The 26,796-nt window shown below is 39.8% G+C and overlaps 1 protein-coding gene across 1 annotated transcript in view; it reads left to right on the top strand.

Moving 5' to 3' along the window:
- Nucleotides 1–24,878, top strand: part of SV2C (synaptic vesicle glycoprotein 2C) — an 88,159-nt gene extending 63,281 nt beyond the window's left edge. Inside the window, exons 6-12 of the mRNA XM_054397759.1 lie at nt 1,974–2,084; nt 3,010–3,098; nt 3,456–3,620; nt 7,139–7,272; nt 8,063–8,266; nt 9,144–9,303; nt 24,695–24,878. Of these exons, the coding sequence (XP_054253734.1) occupies nt 1,974–2,084; nt 3,010–3,098; nt 3,456–3,620; nt 7,139–7,272; nt 8,063–8,266; nt 9,144–9,303; nt 24,695–24,878 (1,047 nt within the window). The remainder of the gene's footprint in view (nt 1–1,973; nt 2,085–3,009; nt 3,099–3,455; nt 3,621–7,138; nt 7,273–8,062; nt 8,267–9,143; nt 9,304–24,694) is intronic.
- Nucleotides 24,879–26,796: the final 1,918 nt, after the last annotated feature.

The following is a 26,796-nucleotide window of genomic DNA, read 5'->3' as shown; positions in this document are numbered from 1 at the left end:
GGTTCGGTAGGACTTCGTTTGTGTTAAAGAAACATTAAAGCTAGGACCTTTTTGCCACCAGACACATAAAGTGGGCTGAGGATATATACCTTTACCCAAGCTATTTCTTTCCTCCAAGGCTCCAGCTGAGCCAGATAGCCAGGAGAATGAAAAGGCTTCCCCTGAGCCTACAGGAGTGGTATTGGTTTTTATGTGATTCAGAAGACATGCTCTTTCTGCCTAGAGGTGTAGCATGTGAGGATGCCTGTATGGATGAGGTCTTAAATAGTCTTGGAGGACTCAACTCAGTCTTTTGTATAGCGTGTTTCATAAGTTTCATAACTTATCTTATGAATAAGTTTATGAATAAGTTTAAAATCTATGGAATGATGCAGACTAGATTATTGCTATTGGAAGAGGCATGACAAGAAGTATACAGGCTTTTGACAAAATTATGGTTTGGTAAGACAGCTGAAATATTTCAGAAATTGGGGTGATTATAGCTCAAATCTTTTAATGGGCTTTCGTTTGGTCTTGTTCACTGAATGAGGCTGCTGGTGCATCTTAAACAGTGTACATCTGTAAAAGGATTGGGATGAAAACTAGAGTTTTATCATCAGTACTATTATTCCCTAATAATCCACTATGCTGCATCTGTGGATGGTGGTGTCCTCATTCTGTTAAGAACACAAGCTATTGCTACCTACAGGAACTGCAGCCAAACATTGAAGACAGACTCCTGTTCTCTCCTTCCTTATGTCATTCTCTTTATTTTTATTTATTTTCTTTCCATGCTCTCTTTGTTTTCTGCTTAATTTTCTTTCCATTCTCTGTTTTCTTCTTAAATAAACTGTAGATGAATACAGTGCCTTTTGTGATATCACTGTGAACCTGAGACCACAGTGGAAGCCAAACCCAAAACCATAACCATGTAATAGTGTAAGTCTGTCAAATTCTGTGTCTGGAAAGACAATGTAACACGTTCTTATTCTGATACACAAGAGAGTGCAAGTGAAAACTATCATTGTAGTGTAGGTAACACCACATTCTCTGTCACTGGTAATTCTCTGTCACTCGTACTTCTCTGTTTATTCCTGATTTCTGTTTATCTCATTTGACTTAAGATGAAGTAGATGATTGCTCATAATAGCAATAACATGTGTGATTCCAGATAATTTCACCTTTTTCTCTCTTCATTAAATAGGATAGTTAAAGCCAACGTACAGAAGACAAAGAGAGTTCCTTTTCTAACACGAGAAATAAGAACAAAATAAAAATGTTATTCAGTTATTAACTCTTGACATTTTGATTCCTTGTGTATTCCTTAATGCATCCTTAACCAAAAGACTTTCAACAACACTGTGATAGCAATTGTGGCAGGTACAACTACCCTGCCAGAACAGGGTCCTCACAGACCTCAGGATGAGGCTTGCTACACGCTGATAAAGATCAGCTTCTTTCTGTCTCCAGTGCCCCTAGGTCTAAGATTCTTTTGTTTACTTGGAGAAACTGGCCCTCCAACTGATTAAGCAATTGACCACAGCCAAACTCAAAAGGATACAAATGGAGTTCTCTCTTTCTCTCCACAGAAGCAGCCTTTGCAGATCAAAACTTCTGCCCTTCAGAAGGGAAGTTAGGAAGTCAGAAAAAAATTGATGTTAAACTCCGGACACAGTTAACTGAGAGTTTGAATAATGTTTTATCCTTTGTGGTGTTAGGGGCATGTACTTGAATACTCTAGGAGAACTTGATGGTAAGAGTTAGAGGAACAGATTTCCTACATGCCTTGAAATTAGAGATTTTCCAATACAGTTTTATCCATAAGGAACTTTGGCTACTACTCCTTGTATATCTGAAACGTTTCTACTGTAGACACAAGTTTAATATCTGCTGATTCTTTTTTATGAGATTTATTAAAACCTTCCAATACTCCTTGAAAGGCACCTGATGGTTCATGAAAATGCAAATATTTGCTATTCTGTTTTTATTTGTAGGTTAACAGAATCAAAACTCCAAAGCAGATAGATGAGCTCATAGAAATAGAGAGTGACACAGGAACGTGGTACAGGAGGTGTTTTGTTAGAATTCGCACAGAGCTATATGGCGTAAGTAACAAGAACTCTGTTCATCCTGTAGTTACCTTTCTTCTTTTTAATTAGCTTTTCAGAAATGGGATCGATTGATTGAGCTTATGCTGGGTGATAGCTGCAATGCTACATTTACCAAGCAAGTAGAAAATTCAGGAACCAGTGTAAGGCTCTGATTTCCTGACCTAGAAGAGGCACCGCTGAATTATGGAGGTTCTGAGGAGGCAAATGTTGCATTTGTCTTCACACAACTGATTGCTGATAGTTATCTAGCCATATCTCCAAGCCCCACAGTATAATATCACTGGGAATGAATATGAACATGAATATATATCATGGAAACAGGTGACACATGATGAGATGAAAAATTATCATCAGAAACTTGAGGTAGTCACATTACTTACAATTGGTAAAGTCGTGAATAAATTGTGTCAATTAATGTCAATAAAACCTTTATAAGGCATCCTATCATCATGTATTTTTAGGTACATCAAATGTTTTGCCAGAAAACTGTTAAAGATATTTCAGAGAGTTTAATACAAGCTCACTGATACTAGTCCATATCTTTTTTTTAACACTTCTTTGCAAAGCCAAAATTAGGTAATATCTTTAACGTTGTAATGAAAAATGAGAAAAGGCTAATTAACTGAGAAAAAAAAATAGCTTTCAACTGCTGTCAAAAAGCTGGCATTTTAAAGCCTTCCAGAACTATGATAAAGCGTTGGAAACCAAGGTTTGTCACCTGAAAAGCCACACAACACACAACTTGGGTATAGCAGGAGATTAATGTTTAAGAAGTACAGTTACAACTAGCATCAAAGAGCTGATCTGCTCTCCCTGATGCTCTGAAGAAACAAGCAAATCAGAATCAAAAATCTTCTAACATTCAGAAAAAATGTCCAAAATATGATGTAAAACAAATGTATTTTCTAATGATTTACAGATTTGGCTGACATTTATGAGATGCTTCAACTACCCAGTGAAGGATAATACAATCAAACTTACAGCTGTATGGTTCACCCTGTCTTTTGGGTAAGAGTAGCTGAGATCTTAAAACACCCTAATGGAGAGAAGAATCACATGCATGCAAATTCATGTCACTATGATTACCCTTTCTGTTCAGGAAGGTTTTATTCAGTATCTTTCCCCAAGATGTTATATTTGTCAGTTAGTCTGTTCACAGTTACAAGTCTGACTCATTAATATCAGCTTTAAAACCTGGCACCTTCTGGTGTCAGCATCTTTCAATGTTTTTATTTTATGGATAATTTTATGATGATAGAGCAACTGCTTCACCATATAAGCAGCTTGGGGGGGCTGTTCATCCTCACCTTGCCCAGATTTATGAATAAGTGAAAAAACTGAGTGAACTTTTTCTGGTTTCCACAGCTACTATGGCTTATCTGTCTGGTTTCCTGATGTCATTAAACATCTGCAGTCAGACGAGTATGCATCCCGAGTAAAACATTTCCACAATGAGGCGGTTTCACATTTCGTCTTCAACTTCACACTGGAAAATCAGATTCACAGCAATGGAGAATACATCAATGACAGGTTTTGGGATTTTCTAGTATCCTGACTTGGCTGGAATGAAAAAAAAAAAAAGCGTGTTTTAAAGCACGTGCTAATAATCTAATATTTTTCTCCATTAGCTAATGATAGATGGGTTTGTTGCTTTTAATAGGCATTTATTTATGTTCTTGATTTCATATGAGTCATGGAGCAGGGGAAGAAGTGGATCTGTAAATGCACTGGTGGTTCCTGTGTGAGGATCTTCCATACAAACCCAGCTTCTGTGTCATCTTGAAAAACAGACTGAAAAGCTTAAGTTACTGACACTTCTTTTCATAGTGGGAATCAAAGGTTTTCAGGTCCAACACCTGCAGGATATTATGTGGGGGTGGAGAAGGACATACTGTGAACTCTGTTGCTAGCTGTTTTCTTGTACTAACAAAAGATGCTTCTGTGAAAATGCCGAATATTGAGAGGTTAGGATCTTATCACAGGAAAACTAGAAGTTACTGTAAACCAATAAAAAGTATAAACAGATCTGAATGGGAAGCAACACATTGGCAATGAATTTTGTGGGTTTTAACCAAAGCCAAAAATATTAAGGTTCTGTCTGGACTTTCTAGGTAGCTAGGGGAAAATCAAACATGGCTGGTTTAGGTGCCTGGTTTCTTTTAAGAAACATACCAAAGAACCACATGAAAGGTCTCTTGGAAGTCATGGTGCTAAATAATAGTTATTTATGGGTTTGATGGATGTACCACTCAATGGATAAAGAACTGGCTTGATTGCTGTGCCCAAAGAGTGGCTGTGAATGACTCTATGTCCAAGTGGAGGGAAGTGACAAATGGAGTCCCTCAGGGATCAGTACTGGGACAGTCTTGTTTAACATCTTCATCAGTGACACGGACAGTGGCATTGAGTGCACCCTCAGCTCATCTGCCAACAACACCAACCTGTGTGGTGCAGCTGACAGACTGGAGGGAAGTGATGGCTTCCAGGGGGACCTTGACAGGCTGGAGAGGTGGGCCCATGACAACCTCATTAAGTTCAACAAGACCAAGTGTAGGGTCCTGCATCTGGGTTGGGGCAATCCCAAGCACTGATATAGGCTGGCCTGTTACTGGCTTGTGAGCAGCCCTGAAGAAAAAGACTTGGGGGTGCTGGTAGATGAGAAGCTCAACATGAGCCACCAGTGTGCTCTTGCTGCCCAGAAAGCCAACCAGATCCTGGGCTGCGTCAAAAGAAGCATAGCCAGAAGGTTGAAGGAGGTGATACTCCCCCCTACTCCACTCTGGTGAGATCCCACCTGGAGTACTGCATCCAGTTCTGGAGCCCCTACTACAAGAAGGATCTGGACGTGCTGGAACATGTCCAAGAAGAGCCAGAAGGATAATCAGAGGGCTGGAGCACCTCTCCTATTGGGGACTGAGAGAGGCTGAGAGAGTTGGGGTTGTTCAGTTTGGAGAAGAGAAGGCTCAGAGGAGACCTTATTGTGGCTTTCCAATATCTGAAGGGGGCCTACAAGAAAGTTCGTGAGGGTCTTTAGAGTGTCGGGTAGTGATAGGACAAGGGGGAATGAATCCAAGCTAGAGGAGGGTAGATTTAGATTAGGTGTTAGGAAGAAGTTCTTCACCGTAAGGGTGGTGAGACAGTGAAACAGGTTGCCCAGGAAAATGGTGGAAGCCCCATCCCTGGGTGTTAAGGCCAAGCTGGATGTGGCTCTGGGCAACCTGATCTAGTGGAAAGCATCCCTGTGCATGGCAGGGGGCTTGGAACTAGATGATCCTTCAGCTCTCTGCCAACCTTGACAGTTCTGTGATTCTGTGATTTTCACAGGAAAATATATGTCTAAGAGAATAAAATTCATGATTTTGATAATATGGAGATTTAAAAATTATTTTTATAAAACTTGTTTTGGCACAGTTAAAGGTTTGTATACTGTAGTCAAAAGGAACAGTGATCTCATTTTAAAACTATCCACAGCATACCAGTCCTACTCCTTTCTAGAAGGTAGATACTGCCTAACAAAGAACCATCTACTGTCAGTAACAGCACTCTCTCTCAACTGAAGTATTATAAGTTTGAACTGAAAATTCTTGTGAAACACTGAAACTAACATTAATCTACTCTAAAACACTAATTTACTCTTTTAAATGTGCAAATTTAATAGGCCTCTGCAGTTATTTGAGAATCACAAAACATTTTCCACAGAAGTATGAACTCATTTGGAGACCAGTTCTCCAGTTGCCTCCAATCTCAGTGTTTCCTTCATGTTCTTTCCTAACTAGAAGATTCACCAGTACTTGTCACTTCAGTACTTTTCTATTAGGTTTTAATTCAAATCATTGCAGTGATATTTTTATGACCAATTTTAATATAGTCGCCACGTGTTTCATGCACAAAAGTAAAAAGTGCATTAGAAGAATATAAGACACTTAGTCTGTTGTTTCTGTTTCAACTGACTAATTGCTAAATTTTCTTTGTTCTCCTCTGGAATTAAGCTGCATTTTTAAAGGGAAAGTGCTAGATGAAAAATGATAACGAGTTGACACCGAATCCCAGACTGATTTTAATCAGAGTCTGTCATGAATGAAAAATGATACAGTAACTAAAACTAATGGGCTCAAAACACCGTTGTTCTGACCATTTCACAAAGAGAATTAATCAGTTAGTATTTTTCCTGCGATAAACACAATTAGCTTTTTCTTTCCTTTCTCATAAAGATGTGATTCCAACAGCTTTATTCAAACTGTTGCCACTTTGGGTGAAGTCTGACAGCAAAATCGCGCTGGTTCTAGGTGTAGCTTTTTCTACACCTTCATGTGAAATGAAAGACTATTTAACAAATAGAATTACATATTTCTATATCTGTTTGTTGGTGGTTTTATTCAACTAGCACAATGTTATTATTTGTTAGAACTATAGTAAAAAAGGCTTACAGCATTATTTAATAACATTGAGGTAGAAAGTTACTACTAATAATACACTTTGTCATTGTCTTTTTTATTAATTATTTTATTGACAATCATGATCAAAGACCTAGCTAGGAGTTATATGGGAGTCAGTAGGAAGTACAGAAGTAAGAAAAGCTACTGACAAAAAGCTAGATGGTGTGTTCATTTGGAGAAATGAAGCTCTTAAATAAATTCTTTCCAGCTTGGTACTAGCAGGTCTGTCTTTGTTCCAAGAGACTGAATTTCTTGAACACAATTTCCCAATTTCTGATTGTGAGTTCAAAATACAATTGCAATTTTACAAGACTATTCCATGAATGTCATGAAATTGCTTTGGGTTGGTGATTAAACACAAGTAATAATAAAAAAAAATCAAAGAAGTTGTATTACCAGTCATAACCCTTAGCTACGTAGAACTGTTTTTAGTGCGAATGTTTTTTCTGATTATTCTAGAATCAGCTAATCATTAAATACATCTGTAGAATGCATTTGAGGAATCCATGTTGCTGTAGTTGAGATGTTTTAGACCTGTATAGATGCATCAGCTTGACCTGTTGCTCTTTGTAATCCATCAAGGTAGACTGACAAAATATTTTTATTGAGCAGATTTATCATGATGAAGTTTAAATCAGTAACCTTTGAAGATTCACTTTTTAAGAACTGTGTGTTTGAAGACATTACTTCACTGAACACATACTTCAGGAACTGTACTTTTGTGAATACCACCTTCTACAACACAGGTATTATGAGAATAATCCCTGAACGTTTATTATTCAGTCACACTTTCTCATGTTTATAATTTCTGCATTTCCAATAAGCCATAAAATAAGTCCTCTTATAGAGAACAAAAAGTTACTGAAAGCAACAGGACTGCATAATTGCATAACAGAAAAGTGAAAGGATCACACCTATGCTAGAGATACCAGATACTGAGTCAGAGAGTCAGTTTTAATCACCTCTAAAGAGACTCAGTTCAGAGAGGATAATATATATTTACTTCTTTACTGGTTGTTTTAACTAATGTGTTTTTATTTAGACTAAATGGGACTAACTAAACTATTTAACTAAGTAGCTATCTAACTAAATGGTGAAATACTTTTTGCATTGCGCTTGCTGTGGCATGGAAATCTGAGTTCAGGATTCAAACTACTTGGTCTATTATCATTCCCACTCTCCTAAGTATTGTAACAATACTTAGGTCTGATACTGAGCAAGACCAAGAGATAGCAATTTGCAGATACCCAGTGTTTTTAAGCAAGATTGCTGGTGCTGATAGGCCTCAACCAAATACAGTCCAAGCAGATCTTTAAAACAGCAATATAACTTGCCTAATTCAAAGCCGTGATGCTCCTTTTCATGAGTATTGCCTATTTTTTTCAATTAAGACAGAAAGGTATCAAAACTAACAGCAGTAACTAGCCCCATTTCAGCCCTAAGTTGTCACTACAATTGTCTGAACTTGAAATGCTTTAATCAAAAGCTGCACATGGAGTCAGCTGTTAGCTGAACTCTTTGTTCTTCTTTCCGCAGATTTCGAGCAATATAAGTTTGTTGACAGCGAATTGATAAATTGCACATTTTACCACATCAGGACAGGATGCCAGATTTCTTTTGATGATGACTACAGTGCCTACTGGATCTACTTTGTTAATTTCCTGGGAACTTTGGCAGTGTTACCAGGGAATATTGTGTCTGCTCTCCTGATGGATAGAATTGGGCGGTTAACGATGCTAGGTAGGGGCTTCACTTTAAAACAAGGAAAACCACCAAATCCTGAAGGTCTTTCTTTTTCAAGAATTTGTTTCAAAGAGATGCCAAACGTCCTTCCACGGATACTTTTTTTTTTATACAGCATCATAAGTGCCAGTTTAAAAAGCCCCACTTTAGACCCTCAAGGACCAAATGGTTCTATAACCAGTTCTGCTATGCCAAATTATCGGTAGTTTGTCTTCCATGCTGATATTACAAGATCATTATTTAAGCATTTGGGATGAGATTTTAGAGAATGCTGACCATTCACTTTTCTCCAGCTGAAAGGAAAGTGACCGTCAGCTAGTGGAGAAGCTATTTGGAAGAATCAGAAGTCCTTTGCCTCTTAGTATTTTGTAAAGTAACAGAGATGAAAAGATATCTCCTGTGAATTACTTGTGATGACAAATATGGTTTCAATTTATTTGAATAACTATGTGGTAGTTCATTGTGTTCATTTTCTACAAGAACATAGCTATAAAAACACAATTCCCACTCAGTGTCTTTATTGCTACAATATATGAACAAGTTTCATGCAGTTGTGGATGATGATGAACAAGGAACACTGTGGGCAGTTTTCCCCACGCAGCTTACTTTGGGAGTTCAGAGAGAGTTCCAGTTTAATACTTCGCAATATTTTTCAATATTTGATGAGTTATGTGTTTTTTCTATGAACCCCTTACAATGATTGTTCGTTCACCTGGCTGGTGTTACCAGCAGAAGTCTTTCTAGTTTTTAACTCAAATATATGGGTCAGTTATTCAGCTACATAGTGTTTGTTGAACAGTTAGACCAAAACAAAGAGAGATCACTGTTTAAATACTTCTCTGCCTCATGTTTGTTTCATTTGTTCTGTAACTAGGTGGTTCCATGGTTCTGTCTGGCATCAGCTGTTTTTTCCTGTGGTTTGGGACCAGTGAATCCATGATGATAGGCATGCTGTGCCTCTACAATGGCCTCACCATCTCAGCATGGAACTCTCTAGATGTCATTACTGTGGAGCTGTATCCTACAGATAGAAGGTATGGGCAGATACACTCTCCCTAACCTCACTGACACTGTCTCTGTGTACCAGAAGAAATGGTAAATATAGATGGATCCACATGAGCTTTACAGAGGAAGTAAAGTTTGGAGTGAGAATAATTAATAGTTTGTCTTGTGAATAGCAAGGGGGAAAAGCTATTTAGTATATATTTCACATCAAATACTGCTTAACCAAGAAAATGCCACAAATGTAGTTTCATATGAAAAAAAGGGGGTCTAAATGCTAATCTCATTTAAAACATAGCTGATGAGTGGTATTTCTGAAAACAGTAATGGAATATTTCTGCGTTTCCTCTAGAGCAACTGTCTATGAAGGTAGCAGTCAGTCCAAAACACCAATATAGCTGCATTTGTCTGTTGGCTGTGAAATGGTATGAGTGATAATAAAAATCACAGTCTGGAGCCAAATGGCACCTTCTGGAAGAGATTGTAGGCTTGAACCATGCTGAGCTCATGCAACAAATTTGTATGCAGTGTTACGAAGAGTGTTCATACTCCACACTAATTGGATACAAGAATGTCTCAGACACTGCTCCCGACTATTCAGGGCTCTTGCAGGAAAACTCAGGACAATATTCATGTCCAGCTAGATGATGTGTTTAGGGGTTTTTTTAGATAGAAGGTGCATTTTGATGCTGATCATATGTTCCTTAATGGACTGAAGGAACAACTGTTGTGGCATGCATTGTTGTATGTCAAGTGTAAAAATGTGAAAGCCACTTTTTCTTGAACAAACTGAGGTATTTCTCCCCGCTACCCTCCTTAAAACCAATCTTGTGTAAAATTGCCATTATTCCTGCCAAGGGACAGTGTCACAGTGCTGTTCATTCTGTCATTCACTAGATATTTCAAATATAGTGAAATATATTTCTGATTGTATGTGACGCCTTGCTGGCAAGCCTAAGTTTTTGGGCAAGGGTTCAACTGCCTTTAATATTGCTTATCAGGAGAGGAAAATTGTAAACTGACTTCACTGTTCTCTTTTTGTTGGCCTTGAAAAATACATATGCTTCTTCACACACGACATGGACATCCACTGCTGCGGTTGTATCGAATAGCTGTACTAGGCTACTTGCAACACCAAAGCACTAGGTTTTCGTATTAAGTACTGGAATTTTTTTATACCTCAGGAAATTGCTCTTCTAGCAAGAATTGATCATCACAGAATCACACAGAATCATGGAATCAACCAGGTTGGAAGAGACCTCCAAGATCAGCAAGTCCAACCAATCACCTAACCCTATCTAATCAGCTAGACCATGGCACTAAGTGCCTCATCCAGTCTTTTCTTAAACACCTCCAGGGACGCTGACCCCACCACCTTCCTGGGTAGTCCATTCCAATGGGCAATTACTCTTTCTATGAAGAACTTCTTTCTAAGATCAAGCCTAAAACCCTATCCAAACCCTATGATATAAATCTAATAAATATATTTTAGAAATAGCTATCTCTTTGGCATTCCTGAATGTAGCAGCCACAAATATTTTCTTAAGTAGAGCAAAGTAATTGCTAAATCCAGTGATGTTAATGGAATTGCAACCAATCATCATTACTAGGAATAATGAAAGGAATGTAATGGATATATATTCTAGGGCATTTATACTTGCAGTGAATAGTTGCTTTCAATAGTTTCTACTAGCTTTGGGACTGTAGCAAATTCTTCCCTATTTTTCTTTTTTTAAAAAAAGTTTATGTACAAAATAATAGCTGTCTGGAATCCCACCTCAGAAATATACTTGCAGCTGAGTTGTTGGTGCTTTTTGTGATAACTGGGAATGAAAACTTGCAGTTTTGTATTATCAATATAAAAAGGCTGATAGGCCAAATCTACTTGTGGCAAGAAAGACATTGCTGATATATACTGTAGACAAGATTTTTTCCAAAAGTTATGAAGGTGATAGAGCCACCAATGGCAGATTTTGCCAGATGGATTATAAGCAATTTTTAAAAGAAATTTCCTAGACTGGGGCAAAGCTTCCTCATGATACATAGAGCACTTTTGAAAATACATTAAAATCTTAGCAGTTTAACAGCCACTTTTGCCCACCTCTGATGGTCTTGCTTTCCTTCTCAGCTTCCTCTGATCTCCATAGCCTTGCCACAGATATATGCAGAGATCTGTGTGGATGAACAACCTTTCCAGACATATGTGGTACAAGAAAATGCCTGATATGTTTTTGCATATGAGGTCCTTCATACTTAAGATGATGTCCTTTTTTTATACAAAGCTGCATCCAGAGTGAATCTGGTCCTGAAACTGGCTTCCAATTTCCCCTAAAAAGGCAGTCTAGGCACAACAACTTTGCTCACTGTCACTGTTTCACTTATTCACTGTTTCAAAATATACCTTTTTTTGCTTCTAATCAGTGAAACAACCGCAGACCAGCAGCAAAGGGCAACTGGAGGTTGGCCTGGAAGCAAAGTGTGTGCAGGGAAGCCAGTTCTTTCCAGCATGCACAAGAAATCAGGCTGGGCAGCCCCTCCTTTTCCTGCTGCACAACTCCTCTTGGAGACTAGCCAGTTGCCAAACCACTGGGGCTTTGCCAGTGCTGTGCAGCATTATATGAAAGGTGTTTCATAAATCATACACCAGGTTATTTAGGGATTGATTTGGCTTATAATCAAGTGGGGGTGTGGTCAGCCATTTGGAAATATGTACTGAATATGATAGATGGCACACATTTTAAATTCCTCTTCATTAGCTGCCCATAGGGTAGAGTGAAAGTTGCTTCGAAGTCTTCACAGATTTGGATTCTGTATACATTCACACTCATCCTTGTATTTACTTTTTAATTTCATATTGGCTGGATTTGAAGAAATTAGGTGGTTTGTCCTATATTCTTGACGGGGACTTCAATTTTTTATGCCATTTTAGCATAGCTTTTACTTGTGTGTGCTTTATAAAAGCTCAGTTGATTTGCACAACTGCTAAAGTAAGAAATGTTAGACATTGTATGAATTTCAAATTATTCTCAAGTAAATTACTAAGTTGTATTGAAAGGTGAATATATGTTATTAATGCTACTTATAAGCAGGTTTCCATCTTCCAGCTGATATACACAGTGGTAACAAATCTAATTTTAGATGACATTCTTGATACTTAGCTATAAATTCTCTTATTTCCAGTAAGAAGTAAGTTAACCAGTTCCACAATGTAAAGAACTTATATTAACTCATCTTGTGTCTCATCTTTGCTTTTGTTTTTTTGCCTTATCTTCTTAATGGCCTGAAATATTCTGATTCAGCAGGTTCTGAAAAGCCTTTGGTCTGTTGTGATCTTCTTGAAGGCCAAACCAAACTATTCTACAGCCTCTTATCTAAAGGAGAGTTATTAAATCTCTGATGAATATTTTTGGATATTCCTAGGGTGCTTTCATACTCTTTCATAAACTTTCTCTATTTTCAAACACTGGTTTGAAAGGAGCTAATGTAGAAATTGAGGCCTAGAGGAAAAAGATATTGCTAAAAATTACTTAAGTATTGTCCATCAGGAGAAGGAAAAAAAAGTGGTACCAACAGTCCCAGCCACCAAACATTTCAAAGAGGGAATGGGCTCTAAGTATAACTTCCACTGCAGCTTTAAGTGCTCAGCACTTTAGCAACACAAACCCAAAAGTGCTAAGCTGAGCACCCAGAAAATGTAATGTGCACACTTAATGACCATTTATTTAGCTATAAGTGACTTGCTTGCATCATATACAAATTCTATGGTGGAGGTAGGGATTGCATCCTTTTGCCTGACAGCACTCAACTACCTTAACCATGAGATTTCTTTCTCACCTTGCTCTCTTCAACCTTCCATCTTATGCAGCAGATGAGGGAAACCAAGTTTTCTTCATTATATTTATGTTTTACCCTCAGCCTTCCTTTGCTCTGTGCACTGGCAAAGTTCTACGGAAAAAAAAATGGTTTGATGAGGTAATTGTAATGTGTGTACACAAGGGGCTTTCAATAACATTACCGTTTCCTAGCTTTGCCTGTAATATATAAAGATGAATGGACAAGAGTTAAAATTCTCTGATGTAGATACATAGAGGAGATATTTACGACTTCAAAATGCAATCATTATTTTCATATAAATGATAAATAGCTTTTTGTGAACTAACTTGGGAAGCACCAACTTCATAAGCCAAGACTCTTGAAACGTGGATACAACCAATAACCCAAACCTAAACAGAAAATGGAAGAGAAATAGGTCATCTCCTGCAGAATAAACCATATCGCATCAGATAAAGAAAAATTCATCAGTTTTACTACAAGTCCCAGACATTTGCAATTGATGCTTCTCCAGGAATATCTAGAATTCAAGGTGTGCTATAAAATGAAGTCATCCTGAAGTATTTTTTTTAATACCTTTGAAATAAGTTTGTAAGGGCTTCATCACAATTAAGAATTAAATCACCTATCTTCAATTCATTATATTTATCCTTTTCTCTTCTTCCTGAGACTGAAGAATTTATTCCCTAAGTAGTAAACATTATTTGCAGGGTATATTAAGTCAAACTTTGTATTGTTGTGGCTGTCAGAAGAGAAATTTTCTCTTCTTTTGAATTATAACAACAGTCGTTGACTTAGGGTGGACTTCTCAGCAGCTATTTTCTACTGCCATCCTGTGGATGTGGTTCAGCTGCATTTAATGTTTTAAAAGCATGACTTGCCAAGCCCCTGCAATGCCTTGGGCAGTAGTCCAAGGAAGGCAGGAAAATTCCACAGTTTTACTTGCACATTAAGTTCTTTAATTGGCCAGGCTATGATACGCATATTGGTACTAATTTTTTTAAATAATTTTAAATGTCTGGATGCTAGGAAATTGTCCATAACATTCAGAAACTATTTTAGTAGCCTTTGCTTTATGAACACCCGCAAAAGTGATATTCAGAGTTTTGTAACTTGCTGGATAGGCACTATCTCTGCCCTGGAAGTCATCGAATATCTGTGCTACACATTCAGTACCACTCCTCTGTAGGACAAAGAAGCTTTTAGATACTCTGACTATCAGCAAAATAAAGCACCTGGTGTCAGAAGGAGTATGTGTGGCAAACAGGAAATCTTTTAATCTAAAGACTTGGATAATCCCTCTATTTTTAACTTTTTGGACACTTGCCATTTTTATGTGGGGCTTGAATGAAAGGAAGCTAAGTATTTTTCTTTGTCACAGCTTTCCCAGCAACAAAAGTAAAATACATTGCGGAAAATTCCTTTTCCCTAATATCAAACTTCCTCACACACCTGACACTGCTATAAGACTCCCAGATTTTTCTCCTATCAGTACTAAAATCTGTAACTTTTTTCATAAAAGCAATTGTAAATTGATTCACCACCATAATCTTACTGATGTGCCTGAAGGATTTAATGACATTTTCTATCTGGACAAGGGATTCTTGCTACCAGACTCCCTTTACCAGATCTAAGGATTGCTCTTGAAGTCAAAAGGTCATTTCTGTGACAGTGCTTTGCCCAGCATAACAGAAATTGGTGTATATAGTAATGGCCTTATGCCTTTGGATTTTTTAACTTAATTCATTAGTGATGCTGAGATGATACATCATATGTGTCTCTGATCATTTGCAAACTTCTCATACGCTCATACACAAAGTTTCACTTTCCAGAAACCGTATAGCACAGACCAAATTAGTGCTGCAAGATGAGATTATCACAGAACCACAGAATTAACCAGGCTGGAAAAGACCTTTGAGATCATCAAGTCCAGCCTATCACTCAACACCATTTAATCGAATAACCATGGCACTAAGTTTCCTCCTCCAGTCTTATTTTAAACACTTCCAGGGATAGTGACTTCACTATCTCCTTGGGCAGCACATTCCAATGGGCAATCACTCTTTCTGTGAAGAATTTCTTCCTAACATCCAGCCTAAACCTCCCCTGGCACAGCTTGAGACTGTGTCCTCTCGTTCTCTCAAAGGTTGCCTGGAAGAAGAGACCAACCCCCACCTGGCTACAGCCTTCCGTCAGCCAGTTGTAGGTGGCAATAAGGTCTCCCCTGAGCCTCCTCTTCTCCAGGCTAAACAACCCCAGCTCCCTCAGCTGCTCCTCACAGGGCTTGTGCTCCAGATCCCTCACCAGCTTTGTTGCCCTTCACTGGACACCTTCAAGCAATTCAACATCTTTCTTAAACTGAGGAGCCCAGAACTCAGTACTCAAGGTGTGGCCTAACCAGAGATGAGTACAGAGGCAGAATAACTTCCCTGCTGGCCACACTATTTCTGATGCAGGCCAGGATGCCATTGGCCTTCTTGGCCACCTGGGCACACTGCTGGCTCATGTTCAGCCTACTGTCAACCAGTACCCCCAGGTCCCTTTCTGCCTGGCTGCTCTCCAGCCACTCTGTCCCCAGTCTGTAGCCCTGCATGGGGTTTTTGTGGCCAATGTGTAGAACCTGGCGCTTACATGTGTTAAATCTCATGCCATTGGATTTTGCCCATCTGTCCAGTCTGTCAAGGTCCCTCTGCAGAGCCCTCCTAGCCTCCAATAGATCAATACCTGCCCCCAGCTTGGTGTCATCTGCAAACTTACTAAAGGTAGACTCAATCCCCTCTTCCAGATCATCAATAAAGATGCTGAATAGGATCAGGCCAAACACTGATCCCTGGGGACACCACTAGTGACTGTCAGCCAGCTGGATGTGGCACCATTCACCACCACTCTCTGGGCACAGCCCTCCAGCCAGTTCCTCACCCAGCACAGAGTGCTGCTGTCCAAGCCACAGGCTGACAGCTTGGCCAGGAGTTTGCTGTGGGGGACAGTGTCAAAGGCCTTGCTGAAGTCCAGGTAGACTACATCAACAGCCTGCCCCACATCCACCATGCGGGTCACCTGGTCATAGAAGGAGATCAGGTTGGTCAGGCAGTACCTGTCCCTCCTAAATCCTTGCTGACTGTGCCTGATCCCTTGGCCATCCTGTAGGTGCTGTGTGGTTGCACTCAAGGTGACCTGTTCCATAGTCATGCCTGGCACCAAGGTCAGGTTGACAGATCTGTAGTTTCCAGGCTCCTCCATCCACCCTTCTTGTGGATGGCCATCACATTGGCCAACTTCCAGTCATCTGAGACCTTTCCAGTGAGCCAGGACTGTTGAAAAATGATGGAGTGGCTTGGTGAGCTCATCTGCCAGCTCTCTCATTACCCTAGGATGGATTCCTTCTGGTCCCACAGACTTGTGGGAATCCAAGTGGATCAGCAGGTCTCTAACTGTTTCCTCCTGGATTACAGGGGGACTGTAATGCTCCCTGACTCCATCTGCCAGCTCAGGAGGCCAGTTGTCCTGAAGACAACCTAACCTACTATTGAAAACTGAGGCAAAGAAGGCATTAAGTACCTCTGTGTTTTCCTCATCTCTTGTTACCATATTCCCCTCCACGTCCACTAAGGAGTGGAGGTTGTCCTTGTCCCTCCTTTTGCCATTAATATATTTACAAAAATAATTTTATTCTCCTTCACAGCAGTGACCAGTCTAAGTTCTAAATGGGCTTTTACCTCTCTAATTTTTTTCCCTACAATACCTAACAACACCCTTAAACATTTCCTGGGTTACATCTCCTTTTTTCCCCTCTTTTTTTTCCCTTAATTCATTCAGAAGCTCATTGCCCATCCAGGCCAGTCATCTCCCTGTTGGCTCATCTTCTGGCACACTGGGACAGCCTCTTCCCACACCTTCAAGATTTCTTTCTTGAAGTAGGTCCAGCCCTCCTGGACCCCTTTGTTTTTAAGAGATATTGAAGGGTACCTTCTGAGTTAGTTCCTTAAGTAATCTGAAGTCTGCCCTCTGGAAGTCCAGAGTGGAGGTTTTGTTGCTGCTCCTCTTAGCTTGACTGCATATTGAAAACTCAGTTATTTCATGGTAACTGGACCCCAGGCAGCCTCTGACCACCACATCTCCCATCAGCCCTTCTCTATTTGTGAAGATAAGGTCCAGTAAAGCCTTACCCCTGGTAGGCTCACACAGCAGCTGTGATAAGAAGCTATCCTCCATACACTCCAAGAACCTTCTAGACTGCATCCTCTCTGCTATGTTAAATTCCCAGCAGATATCTGGCAGATTAAAGTTGCCCATAAGGACAAGGTCTGGTGGTCTTGAGACAACCTCTAGCTGCTTATAGAATAATTCATCAACCTCTTAATCCTGGTTGGATGGTCTATAACAGACTCCAACCAGGGTGTCAGCCTTCTTGGACTTTCCTCTAATTCATGCTCACAGGTACTCGACCCAATCATCCTTAATCTCTAGTTCAATGGTGTCTAGAGTCTCCCTAAAGTACAGGGCCACCCCTTCTCTCTCACCTGTCTCTCCTGAAGAGCCTGTAGCCATCAATTGCTGCACTCCAGTCATGTGAATCATCCCACCATGTTTCTGTGATGGCGACTACATCACAGTTTTCCTGCTGTACCAAGGCTCCCAGCTCCTCTTGTTTGTTACCCATACTGCATGCATTAGTGTACAAGCACTTCAGTTGGGCTGCTGGTTTTAACCCTGACTCCTGCTTATCACTCTCAGACTCCTGTCTGGAGAGACTGGTTTCAACCCCTTCCCCCTTCAAATCTAGTTTAAAGCCCTGTCAATGAGCCCTGACAACTCCCTTCCTAAACCCCTTTTTCCCCTGTGGTATAGGCTATTCTCACGTCCTAGGATCTTTCTCCCCCTTTGTGACAGATGTACTCCATCTGTTGCTAGCAGACCTGGTGCCACAGAAAGTTCCCCAAGATCAAAAAACCCAAAATTCTGTTGGTGGCACCAGCCACTGAGCCACTTATTAATCATAACTGTTTTCCTGTTCCTTTCAGTATTCCTTCCTGCAAGGGTATTGATGAAAAAATTAGCTGTGCCCCTGATCCTTCAACCAGTTTTCCCAGTGCCTTGAAGTCCCTTATGATTGCTTTTCGACTTCTGGTTTCAACCTCATTGCTCCCTACCTGCATAACTATCGAGGGATAGTAATCAGAGGACTGTACCAGACTAGGCAGTCTTTTGGTAATACCTCTGACCCAGGCCACAGAGAGGCAGCAGACTTCCCTGTGGGAAGGATCTGGCTGACATATGGGGGCCCTCTATTCCCCTCAGAAGAGAATCACCAATAACAATTACCCTTCTCTTTTTTTATTAAGGGAATAGGTCCTAAAGCGGGGTGTGTGTGTGTGTGTGTGTGTGTGTGTGTTTTTCTTTAAGCAACCCCCCTGATGGTGTCTCTTTTGCCTTCTTGTTCACCTCACCCTCAACTTCCAGTACCCCATACTTGTTTTGCAAGGGCAACTGGGAAGGTGCTCATGTGTGTATATGTGAATTGCAGCCTATTTATTGCCTGGCTAGTTTTACTCCCCTGGATTGGGTAGAATTAGTTATAAAGACATCAATTAATACAGATTTTAGCTGACTTGAAACACAAACACTGTTCTAAGAAAGGTACTTAAAAACAAGGCTCACTCTAGAGCTCAATGATTTGATTAATGATTTTGTTCTGGCTGCTATTACACAACAAGTTCACATTTGCACACAGTATTAAACTCTAAGGATATGAAGCTAGAAGGTTGGAGTGACAATCACGGAATGTTAGGTGTTGGAAGAGACCTCAAAAGATCATCTAGTCCAGCCCCCCTGCCAGAGCAGGATCACCTATATCAGATCACACAGGAACACATCCAGACAGGTCTTGAATATCTCCAGAGAGGCAGAATCCACAACTCTCCCTGGGCAGCCTGTTCCAGTGTTCTGTCACCCTCACAGTGAAAATTTTTTTCCTCATGTTTCCATGTAACTTTCTATTCCTCAGCTTCCACCCATTGCCCCTTGTCCTGTCATTGGGCATCACTGAGAAGAACCTGACTCCATCCTCTCGGCACTCACCCTTTACAGATTTATAAACATTAGTGAGGTCACCCCTCAGTCTCCTCTTCTCCAAGCTGAAGAGCCCCAGCTCCCTCAGTTTCTCCTCCTAAGGAAGATGTTCCACTCCCTTAATAATTTTTTGTGGCTCTGTGCTGGACTCTTTCAAGCAGTTCCCTGTCCTTCTTGAACTGAGGGACTCAGATCTGGACACAATATTCCAGATGCAGCCTCACAAGGGCAGAGCAGAGTAGAGGGGTAGGAGAACCTCTGTTGACCCTCTAACCACACCCCTTCTAATACACCCCAGAATGGCATTGGCCTTCTTGGCCACAAGAGCACATTGCTTTTCAGGTACAGGTTTCAACAGCATTTTACTTAAGTCTGCAAAAATCATACTGTTCCTGCCAATGATGTTCATATTTTAGGCAAAAGGGCATGCCTGAAACCTGCTTAAAGATTAAAAGATTGAATATTTGCTGGGTTGTTAATTTTTCATTACCAGGACAGCCACAGGCAATAAAAATGGGCTTACTTTGTCTTACTCTTCTTTGTTTATAATTTTATAGTATTAATGGGTTTAGACTAATAATGGCCATTTTACAAAGAACTTTTTTCAGTGCAAATATATTATCTTAATTTTGGTCACTTATTAGAGTGTTGTTGTTTAAGCTTTTCTCAGAGCCCAAAAGCCCAAAATGGAACAGATTTAGGTTGCTTCCATTCTCCCCTTTTCCTCATAGAGAAAAGCAATTAGGCAGGAGGAGAAGAGAGAGGTAATATTACAAAAGTACAGTCTTGAATCAATTTGGAAGTGAAAAATGCAAGTTTAATTTGGATAAAAGGAAGGTTACAAAGGTATTACCAAAAGGCATAAATAAAAATATATACAAAACCAGATGTAGCTGGCAAAGGATTCTCTGAATGTAAGAGGGATTCTCTTTAGAGGCAGTTCCTTACCAGTCTGGAATAGCATGGAACTAGCCCAGCCACATGGTTAAAAACCTAACAGCAGCAGTAGGATGTTGGCAAAGCAAGAGCAGGAGAAGAAAGTGAGGCAGGAAATGGCCCTCCCTTAAAAAGGGTTGTGGGCAGGAAGTGGGAGTGGGATAGGCTTTGACCCAGGGACCCCTCTCCCTGGGAGGGGGCCCAAGTTTCTCTGCCCATCTGAGTCAGGTTTCTTTATCCACCCGAGGCTAGGTTCTCTTCAGCTCACTCCCCTCCTGGGCTGGGCTGAAACTTATCTTAACCTAACACAAAGAAATACTGTATTACAGAGTTATTTCAAATCTTAATAAGATAATCTTGGGTACAACCTATAATAGATAAAGCACAGTGGTAGCCCTGAATGTGCTATTTGTATAGTCCATCACATGAAATTAAATGGCTCAATTTGCTCAGAAAATTATATTCAACCCCCTGTTATCACTAGTTTATATAAGTAGATAGTATCTGTGAAACAACTTAACTTTATAAAGCAGTATAAAACAACACTTTTATATTTTGTACTATTGCCTTTCCAAAAATTTCTTGCCTGTAGGTATTCAAATTTGCTTTATCTAGATCCATGTATTCTTTGAGGAGTTCAGGTACCTCCCAGAACACACCAAGGACGTTGATGACTGTCTATTTTCCCTGTGTGGACGCTGGTGTTTCTCTGTTATTTGGGGGCAAGTTTGGTTTTATGTCAGCGCAGGCATCCAAAGAAATCATTTACATGTGTAAACACCAATCACAACCAGTCACCGCCACAGCCTTAGAAATACTTTCTGTGCACAAATGAGGACAGAATTAAAGCAGTCCTGACTCTTTCCCTTTCTTCTTCCCATGACTTACTCAGAACAGCTGTAACTTCTTATTATCCTATTACACCAACTGCATTTTCCAGGCTAGCTGTGTTGTCTTTAACTTCTTCCTACCTGTTAGCAATACAGTCTATTTTCACAGAATTGCAGGATATATATCTGGTTGGAAGAGACCTTGAAGAACATCCAGTCCAACCTTCAAGACTTGCACTCACATTTACCCTAGAAGAAGCATCAGTCTGAAGCTCCTTCACTCTCAGGGGCTTATCCCCATCCTGGCTCACCTTTCTCCAGACATTCTGGGCTTCATCTGCACTTATAGTACAGATTTGATCTTCTTGCAGGCTTTGAAAGATTGCTCCAGGAGAGTGGCTTTTTGCTGCATCCTTCAGTGTGTCTCCCACTTCTCCTTTGGATCATTAATCAAAAAGTCATCCTTAAAATGGGAAAGTTCTAAATTGATCATTCCTCCTCTAAGGAATGCGAGTTCTGTCAGAAAGCTTCACATGGCAATAGCTCATGGTTTCCTCATCTGTTGTTGTCTGGCAGCCCCCACTGGTCTGCTCTGTCAGAAAGCACAGCACACTGTTTTCAAGATGGTAATCTCCAGGATATGCCTGCTTAGTGTTTCTTGGCACTAAGTATAATGTGAAAGTACTGCAGGTTTAATCAAATTTATGGGGGAAAACGAAGGGCAAATAAGGTCTTCGAACACTCAGGAGGCATATCTGAATCTCTTCTGCTCGTTTTTTCATGTGTTTTCATGATTCTTCTGGGTAGTTTCTGCTCTGCTGTCAGAACGACATCTCTCCTTCCTCAGGTATCACTGATACTTATGGATGGCTGCCATGTTCTACAAAAAGAAGAAGTACAACTACTTCAGACAAAATAATAATTCCTTTGCTAAATCTCCAGTCTATTAAGGAGATCGAAACACTGCTGTTGATTGCAAGAGACATACTGCCAATCTACTAATAAATGTATTATGATTATAACCACCCAGTGAAAGAGACTAACTTGTCCCTTTTTCTGGGGTCAAAAAAGGGCATATAATACACAAAGCTGAGATTAGAATGGTAAGTAACAAGTCTGCTAATTGTACTTCCCTAATGTTTTAGGAAAGAAGGTTGACTTTCATCTGCAACCACAGACAAAAGAGTTAATGGGGAGAAAGACGAAGATAGTTTAATTAGTCTGTTCCATGTTTTAATTTTATTCTGCAAACATCCTTTTAACCGATTTAAGAATTTTATAGCCAAATCACCATTACTTCAAATTAGTGCATTTCTGAAATTTACTCAGATTCTGAAGTTGACCCTGGATTAACTAGAATTCTACTTTTCAGAGCAAATTAGAGCAATTTAGAAGTATACTAGAATGATCTAGACCTCACAATTCTTCACTGTAGCGTTGCAACATGATGGCATTCAACAAGTCCAAGTGCTGGGTTCTGCACTTTGGCCACAACAACCCCATGCAGAGCTACATGCTGGGGTCGGAGTGGCTGGAGAGCAGCCAGGCAGAGAGGGACCTGGGGGTACTGGTTGACAGCCGCCTGAACATGAGCCAGCAGTGTGCCCAGGTGGCCAAGAAGGCCAATGGCATCCTGGCCTGTATTAAGAATGGTGTGGCCAGCAGGAGCAGGGAAGTCATTCTGCCCCTGTACTCAGCACTGGTTAGATCACACCTTGAGTACTGTGTCCAGTTCTGGGCTCCTCAATTTAAGAAGGATATTGAGATACTTGAACATGTCCAGAGAAGAGCAACGAGGCTGGCGAGGGGTCTGGAGCACAAGCCCTATGAGGAGAGGTTGAGGGAGCTGGGGTTGTTTAGCCTGGAGAGGAGGAGGCTCAGGGGGGACCTTATTGCTCTCTACATCTCCCTGAAAGTAGGTTGTAGCCAGGTGGGGGTTGGTCTCTTCTCCCAGGCAACCAGCACCGGAACAAGAGGACACAGTCTCAAGCTGCATCAGGGGAAGTTTAGGCTTGAGGTGAGGAGAAAGTTCTTCACAGAAAGAGTAATTGGCCAGTGGAATAGGCTGCCCAGGCAGGTGGTGGAGTCACTATCCCTGGAGGTGTTCGAAAACAAGATTGGATATCGCACTTGGAGCCATGGTTTAGTTGTCAGGAGGTGTTAGGTATTAGGTAGTAGGTTGGACTTGATGATCTCTGAGGTCTTTTCCAACCTGCCTGATTCTGTGATTTTGTGATTCCTCAAATATACCAGGGCTGACACAATTCTGAAGCACAGCGTATCACATATTGTCAAGGCAAGGACAGTGATGAAAACCTGTATATCCTTGTCAACTATACTAGACAGAAGATTTTGCCTCTCTCACAACTTAACACTTGGATTCAGGGCACCAAATGGTCTGTCTGACCAACACCACTGAGATCTAGTTTCGCAGAAGAGCTTAGGAGGTGGAACCAGTGACGTTCTGGGCTGTGGCCATGTTTATCCATTGCCTGAGGCAGAGGAACACTTCTCCCTTCATTCTATGGTTCTGTTTTCAAATTTAAAAAAAAAAAAAAACCTGCTGTGGAGAACATTGAAAATTTGTATTCTTGGTCTCAGCTGGAACCATGTCTTCTTACTTCAAGTTAATTCTCTGGGCTGCTGTTTAGAATCTTCAATATAAGTTTCTCAAACTTACTTCCTAGGAATTCAGGCTACACCAGAGCACAGGTCCTTCACATGCACCTCAGTACAGTAACTAGGTTCTTTTCAGTCACGCAAACTATTAGCATTTCTGTTAATCCTTGCTGTTTAGATGGGGGTGGTTTCCTTTTAGTGGCAGTGCTGAATCAATAAATAAGTACTTTGTTGTGAAAGGAATAACATCTGTCCTCCTAATTAATATTATTTCATCCCAGAAAGTACAGTGCGAGCTCCACATAGTCCTTCTCTTTTTTCGATTTGAGAAATGCTAGATATTTTTGCTAGGATGTATTTGGTAGGACAAGGTTATTCCTGCAAGTATGAATCATACAGTCGTGTCAAAACACAGTTTATTAAAATTATGGCAGTTTGCATAATACATCTGTGCACAGGCTACCAAACATCTGAAATACTTAATCAAGACTACTAAAATCACACCCCTGCAGTGCAAAATCCCTTCTGCATTGTCTGTGTCATACTTTCCTCAGGCAATCTATTACCTTTCCCTTTTCTCTAAAATATCTCTTCTGCACCAAGCAGCAGGATTTTTTGCCCTGTTCTCTTTACCTCTAAGAGATACACACTTAGTATTATTGCCAGTCTCATTTCTGTTTTGAAAATACACTGGTTGAAGACAATTCACCACTGTAAGAAATTCAGTTCTGTTCAATGGCCTAAGATGATCATCCTTTTATTCTAGCGACTTCCTTCCCAAATCACTAACACCTTGTCTCCCAGTCCAAATTACCAACACCTTGTCTCCCAGTCCAGCTCTTGAAGTGTTACTGGGTTTCCATTTGCAAGTCCTTTGTTCTACTGTAGATGCACAAACTTACCTATTCAGCTGCTCATTTCACATTTTGGTCCCTGAGGCAGCAGAATAAATTCACCACAATAAAATTTGGTAGCAACTGAACTCTTGTTTTGTATCAGAAGGGCAAGCACTGACTCCTTGTTGCCATAAATTCTGCTTAAGATATTGGAGCTGTGTTGATTTATTCCCACTAAGTATTTGTCTCAAAGGCTTTACTCTTTCAGCCATTTTTTAACTTTCTTCTGTTTTCTCTTCTAGGGCAACAGGCTTTGGCTTTTTGAATGCACTATGCAAAGCTGCATCTGTACTTGGAAACTTAATATTCGGTTCCCTTGTTGGTATCACCAAAGCAATCCCTATTCTCCTTGCTTCCACTGTTCTAGTATGTGGAGGTCTGGTAGGACTTCGACTTCCTGACACAAGAACCCAGGTGTTGATGTAACTGGAAAAAGCCATGTATTATTTATTTCTTTCTTTATACAAGTGTCAACTGTCCAGACCGATGGTGCAAAGGCTTCAGATTCTCAATGCTTAGTAGACTGCTCAGATGTCAGAAATCAAACTCAAAAGATACTTTGAAGTGGCAAAGATTTAGAAACCTCTGTATGAAAAATTTAAATTTCAGTTTTGTTTGCTTTCAGACATTGCTATTCAAACCCACTTCAATCTGCAAAGCTACCTCTCAAAAACACTTATAGGGACATATACAGGAAGATAAAAATCATGCTGAGAATTAGATATTAAAAATGCAATCGGTAACATGATTTTTGGAATATATGCAAATTTGGCTGTGGCGTTGTGAGCTTTTGTAACAGTACAGGTATGCAAGCCAATTACTCAGCAGTATTGGTGCAGAAAGAGTAAAGGCATCAATGCATGCAGCATTAATCAGGAAACTCTACAGACTGCATCAAGACTGACAACACTGACTTTCTGCAGATGTGCTTAAATTATAAAAACTGACATGACAATGCCTCTTTCTTGGGAAACCTCTTTAGGCAGACTCAATCTAAATTAAAGATTGCCAACTACACCCTGTATTTGCTGAGGAGAAGAAGGCAACAGTTACAGCAGGGAGATGAAAACCCATGTGAATAAGCAGCGAAGAGAATGACAAAATAAATACACTCTCAGCTGCTGATCTTCCTGAAAAATCTTGTTTCCTTCCCACCTTTGGCACCTGGATTATTTTTTTCCATTTTGAAACAATGAATTTGTCTTATTCCAGGATTAACTCAATGTTGTTGTAGGTATGAATAAAGGAAGAATTAGGCCAGTGAGCTCTATGAGAACTAAGATTCTTTCAGAAGTTTTTGGTATTTACAGTATTTGGTATTTACACTTACGCTTTCAATACATCTTTCTTTGTCAAGTTTGATTAGGTTATAACTTCAATATAAAATACAATGTAGTTTAAAATTTTCAAAATATTAAAAAAATAATATCAGAACAACAACAACAAAAAGGCAATAATAAAAAAACCATTGATATTTTCACACTTTATACACTCCTCTATATAACTATTTTCTCAGATGATTTTTAAGAATTCTTGAGGTACCTCAGCATTTAACACTTTCAGATATCTCCTTGAAAGACCATTAGACTAAGTGCAAGGATAGAGAGTAAAAAAATAATAAATATATTCCTTCTAAGTTATATGCTGTGGACTGTTCTGGATTACAGTAAAGAGTTACTTGTCAGTCCTACTGCTGTGCAAAAGGCTATGGGATCTCTTTAAAATGTTAGCATTAAAAATTTAATACAAACAAACATAAAATTAGCAGACAAGAGGGGCAAATCCTCTGATGACAGGAATAGGCAGTTCTTTATGTGGAGATAAGACAACACGTATCAGATGATGAATTGTCAGCAGTTTCAAAGACCAAATTTAGTATAAAACATAAGGAAAAATTTATTATTGTTTTTCTAATCATGCCTGACAGTATCTTTTAGGTGACTGAATCATTGCCAAAGAAGTTAGACTCTTAGATAAGGCCAATGTGTATAATTGTTCTATTGCTTGTTTATGTGAACCTAAATAGTAGTAGTATCTATTAGTGTATTTTGTGCCAGTCATTGTCTTTGTCAAATTGAAAAAGTCAGTAAAGTCAACGTATGGTCATTCATTACATTTGAATTTCACTGTTTAATTTACTGATTCTAGAGTTTGTGTTTTCCAAGTTAGTAACAAATGCCTGTGCTACACCTTGTAGCACCAAAATACGAGCCCAAGTTGTGGTTTTCTACTATTAGCAAATAAGAAAAGCGGCTAAATTAAAGAAACATGAGAATGGAAAACGAACGGGCATTTTTTGATGTTGATAATTTAAATATCATATAGTAGGAAAAAAGTTTAGGTA

Source organism: Indicator indicator, chromosome Z, assembly GCF_027791375.1.
Source record: "Indicator indicator isolate 239-I01 chromosome Z, UM_Iind_1.1, whole genome shotgun sequence".
In the NCBI taxonomy this organism is placed as follows: Eukaryota; Metazoa; Chordata; class Aves; order Piciformes; family Indicatoridae; genus Indicator; species Indicator indicator.
This window is presented reverse-complemented; position numbering and strand designations above follow the sequence as displayed.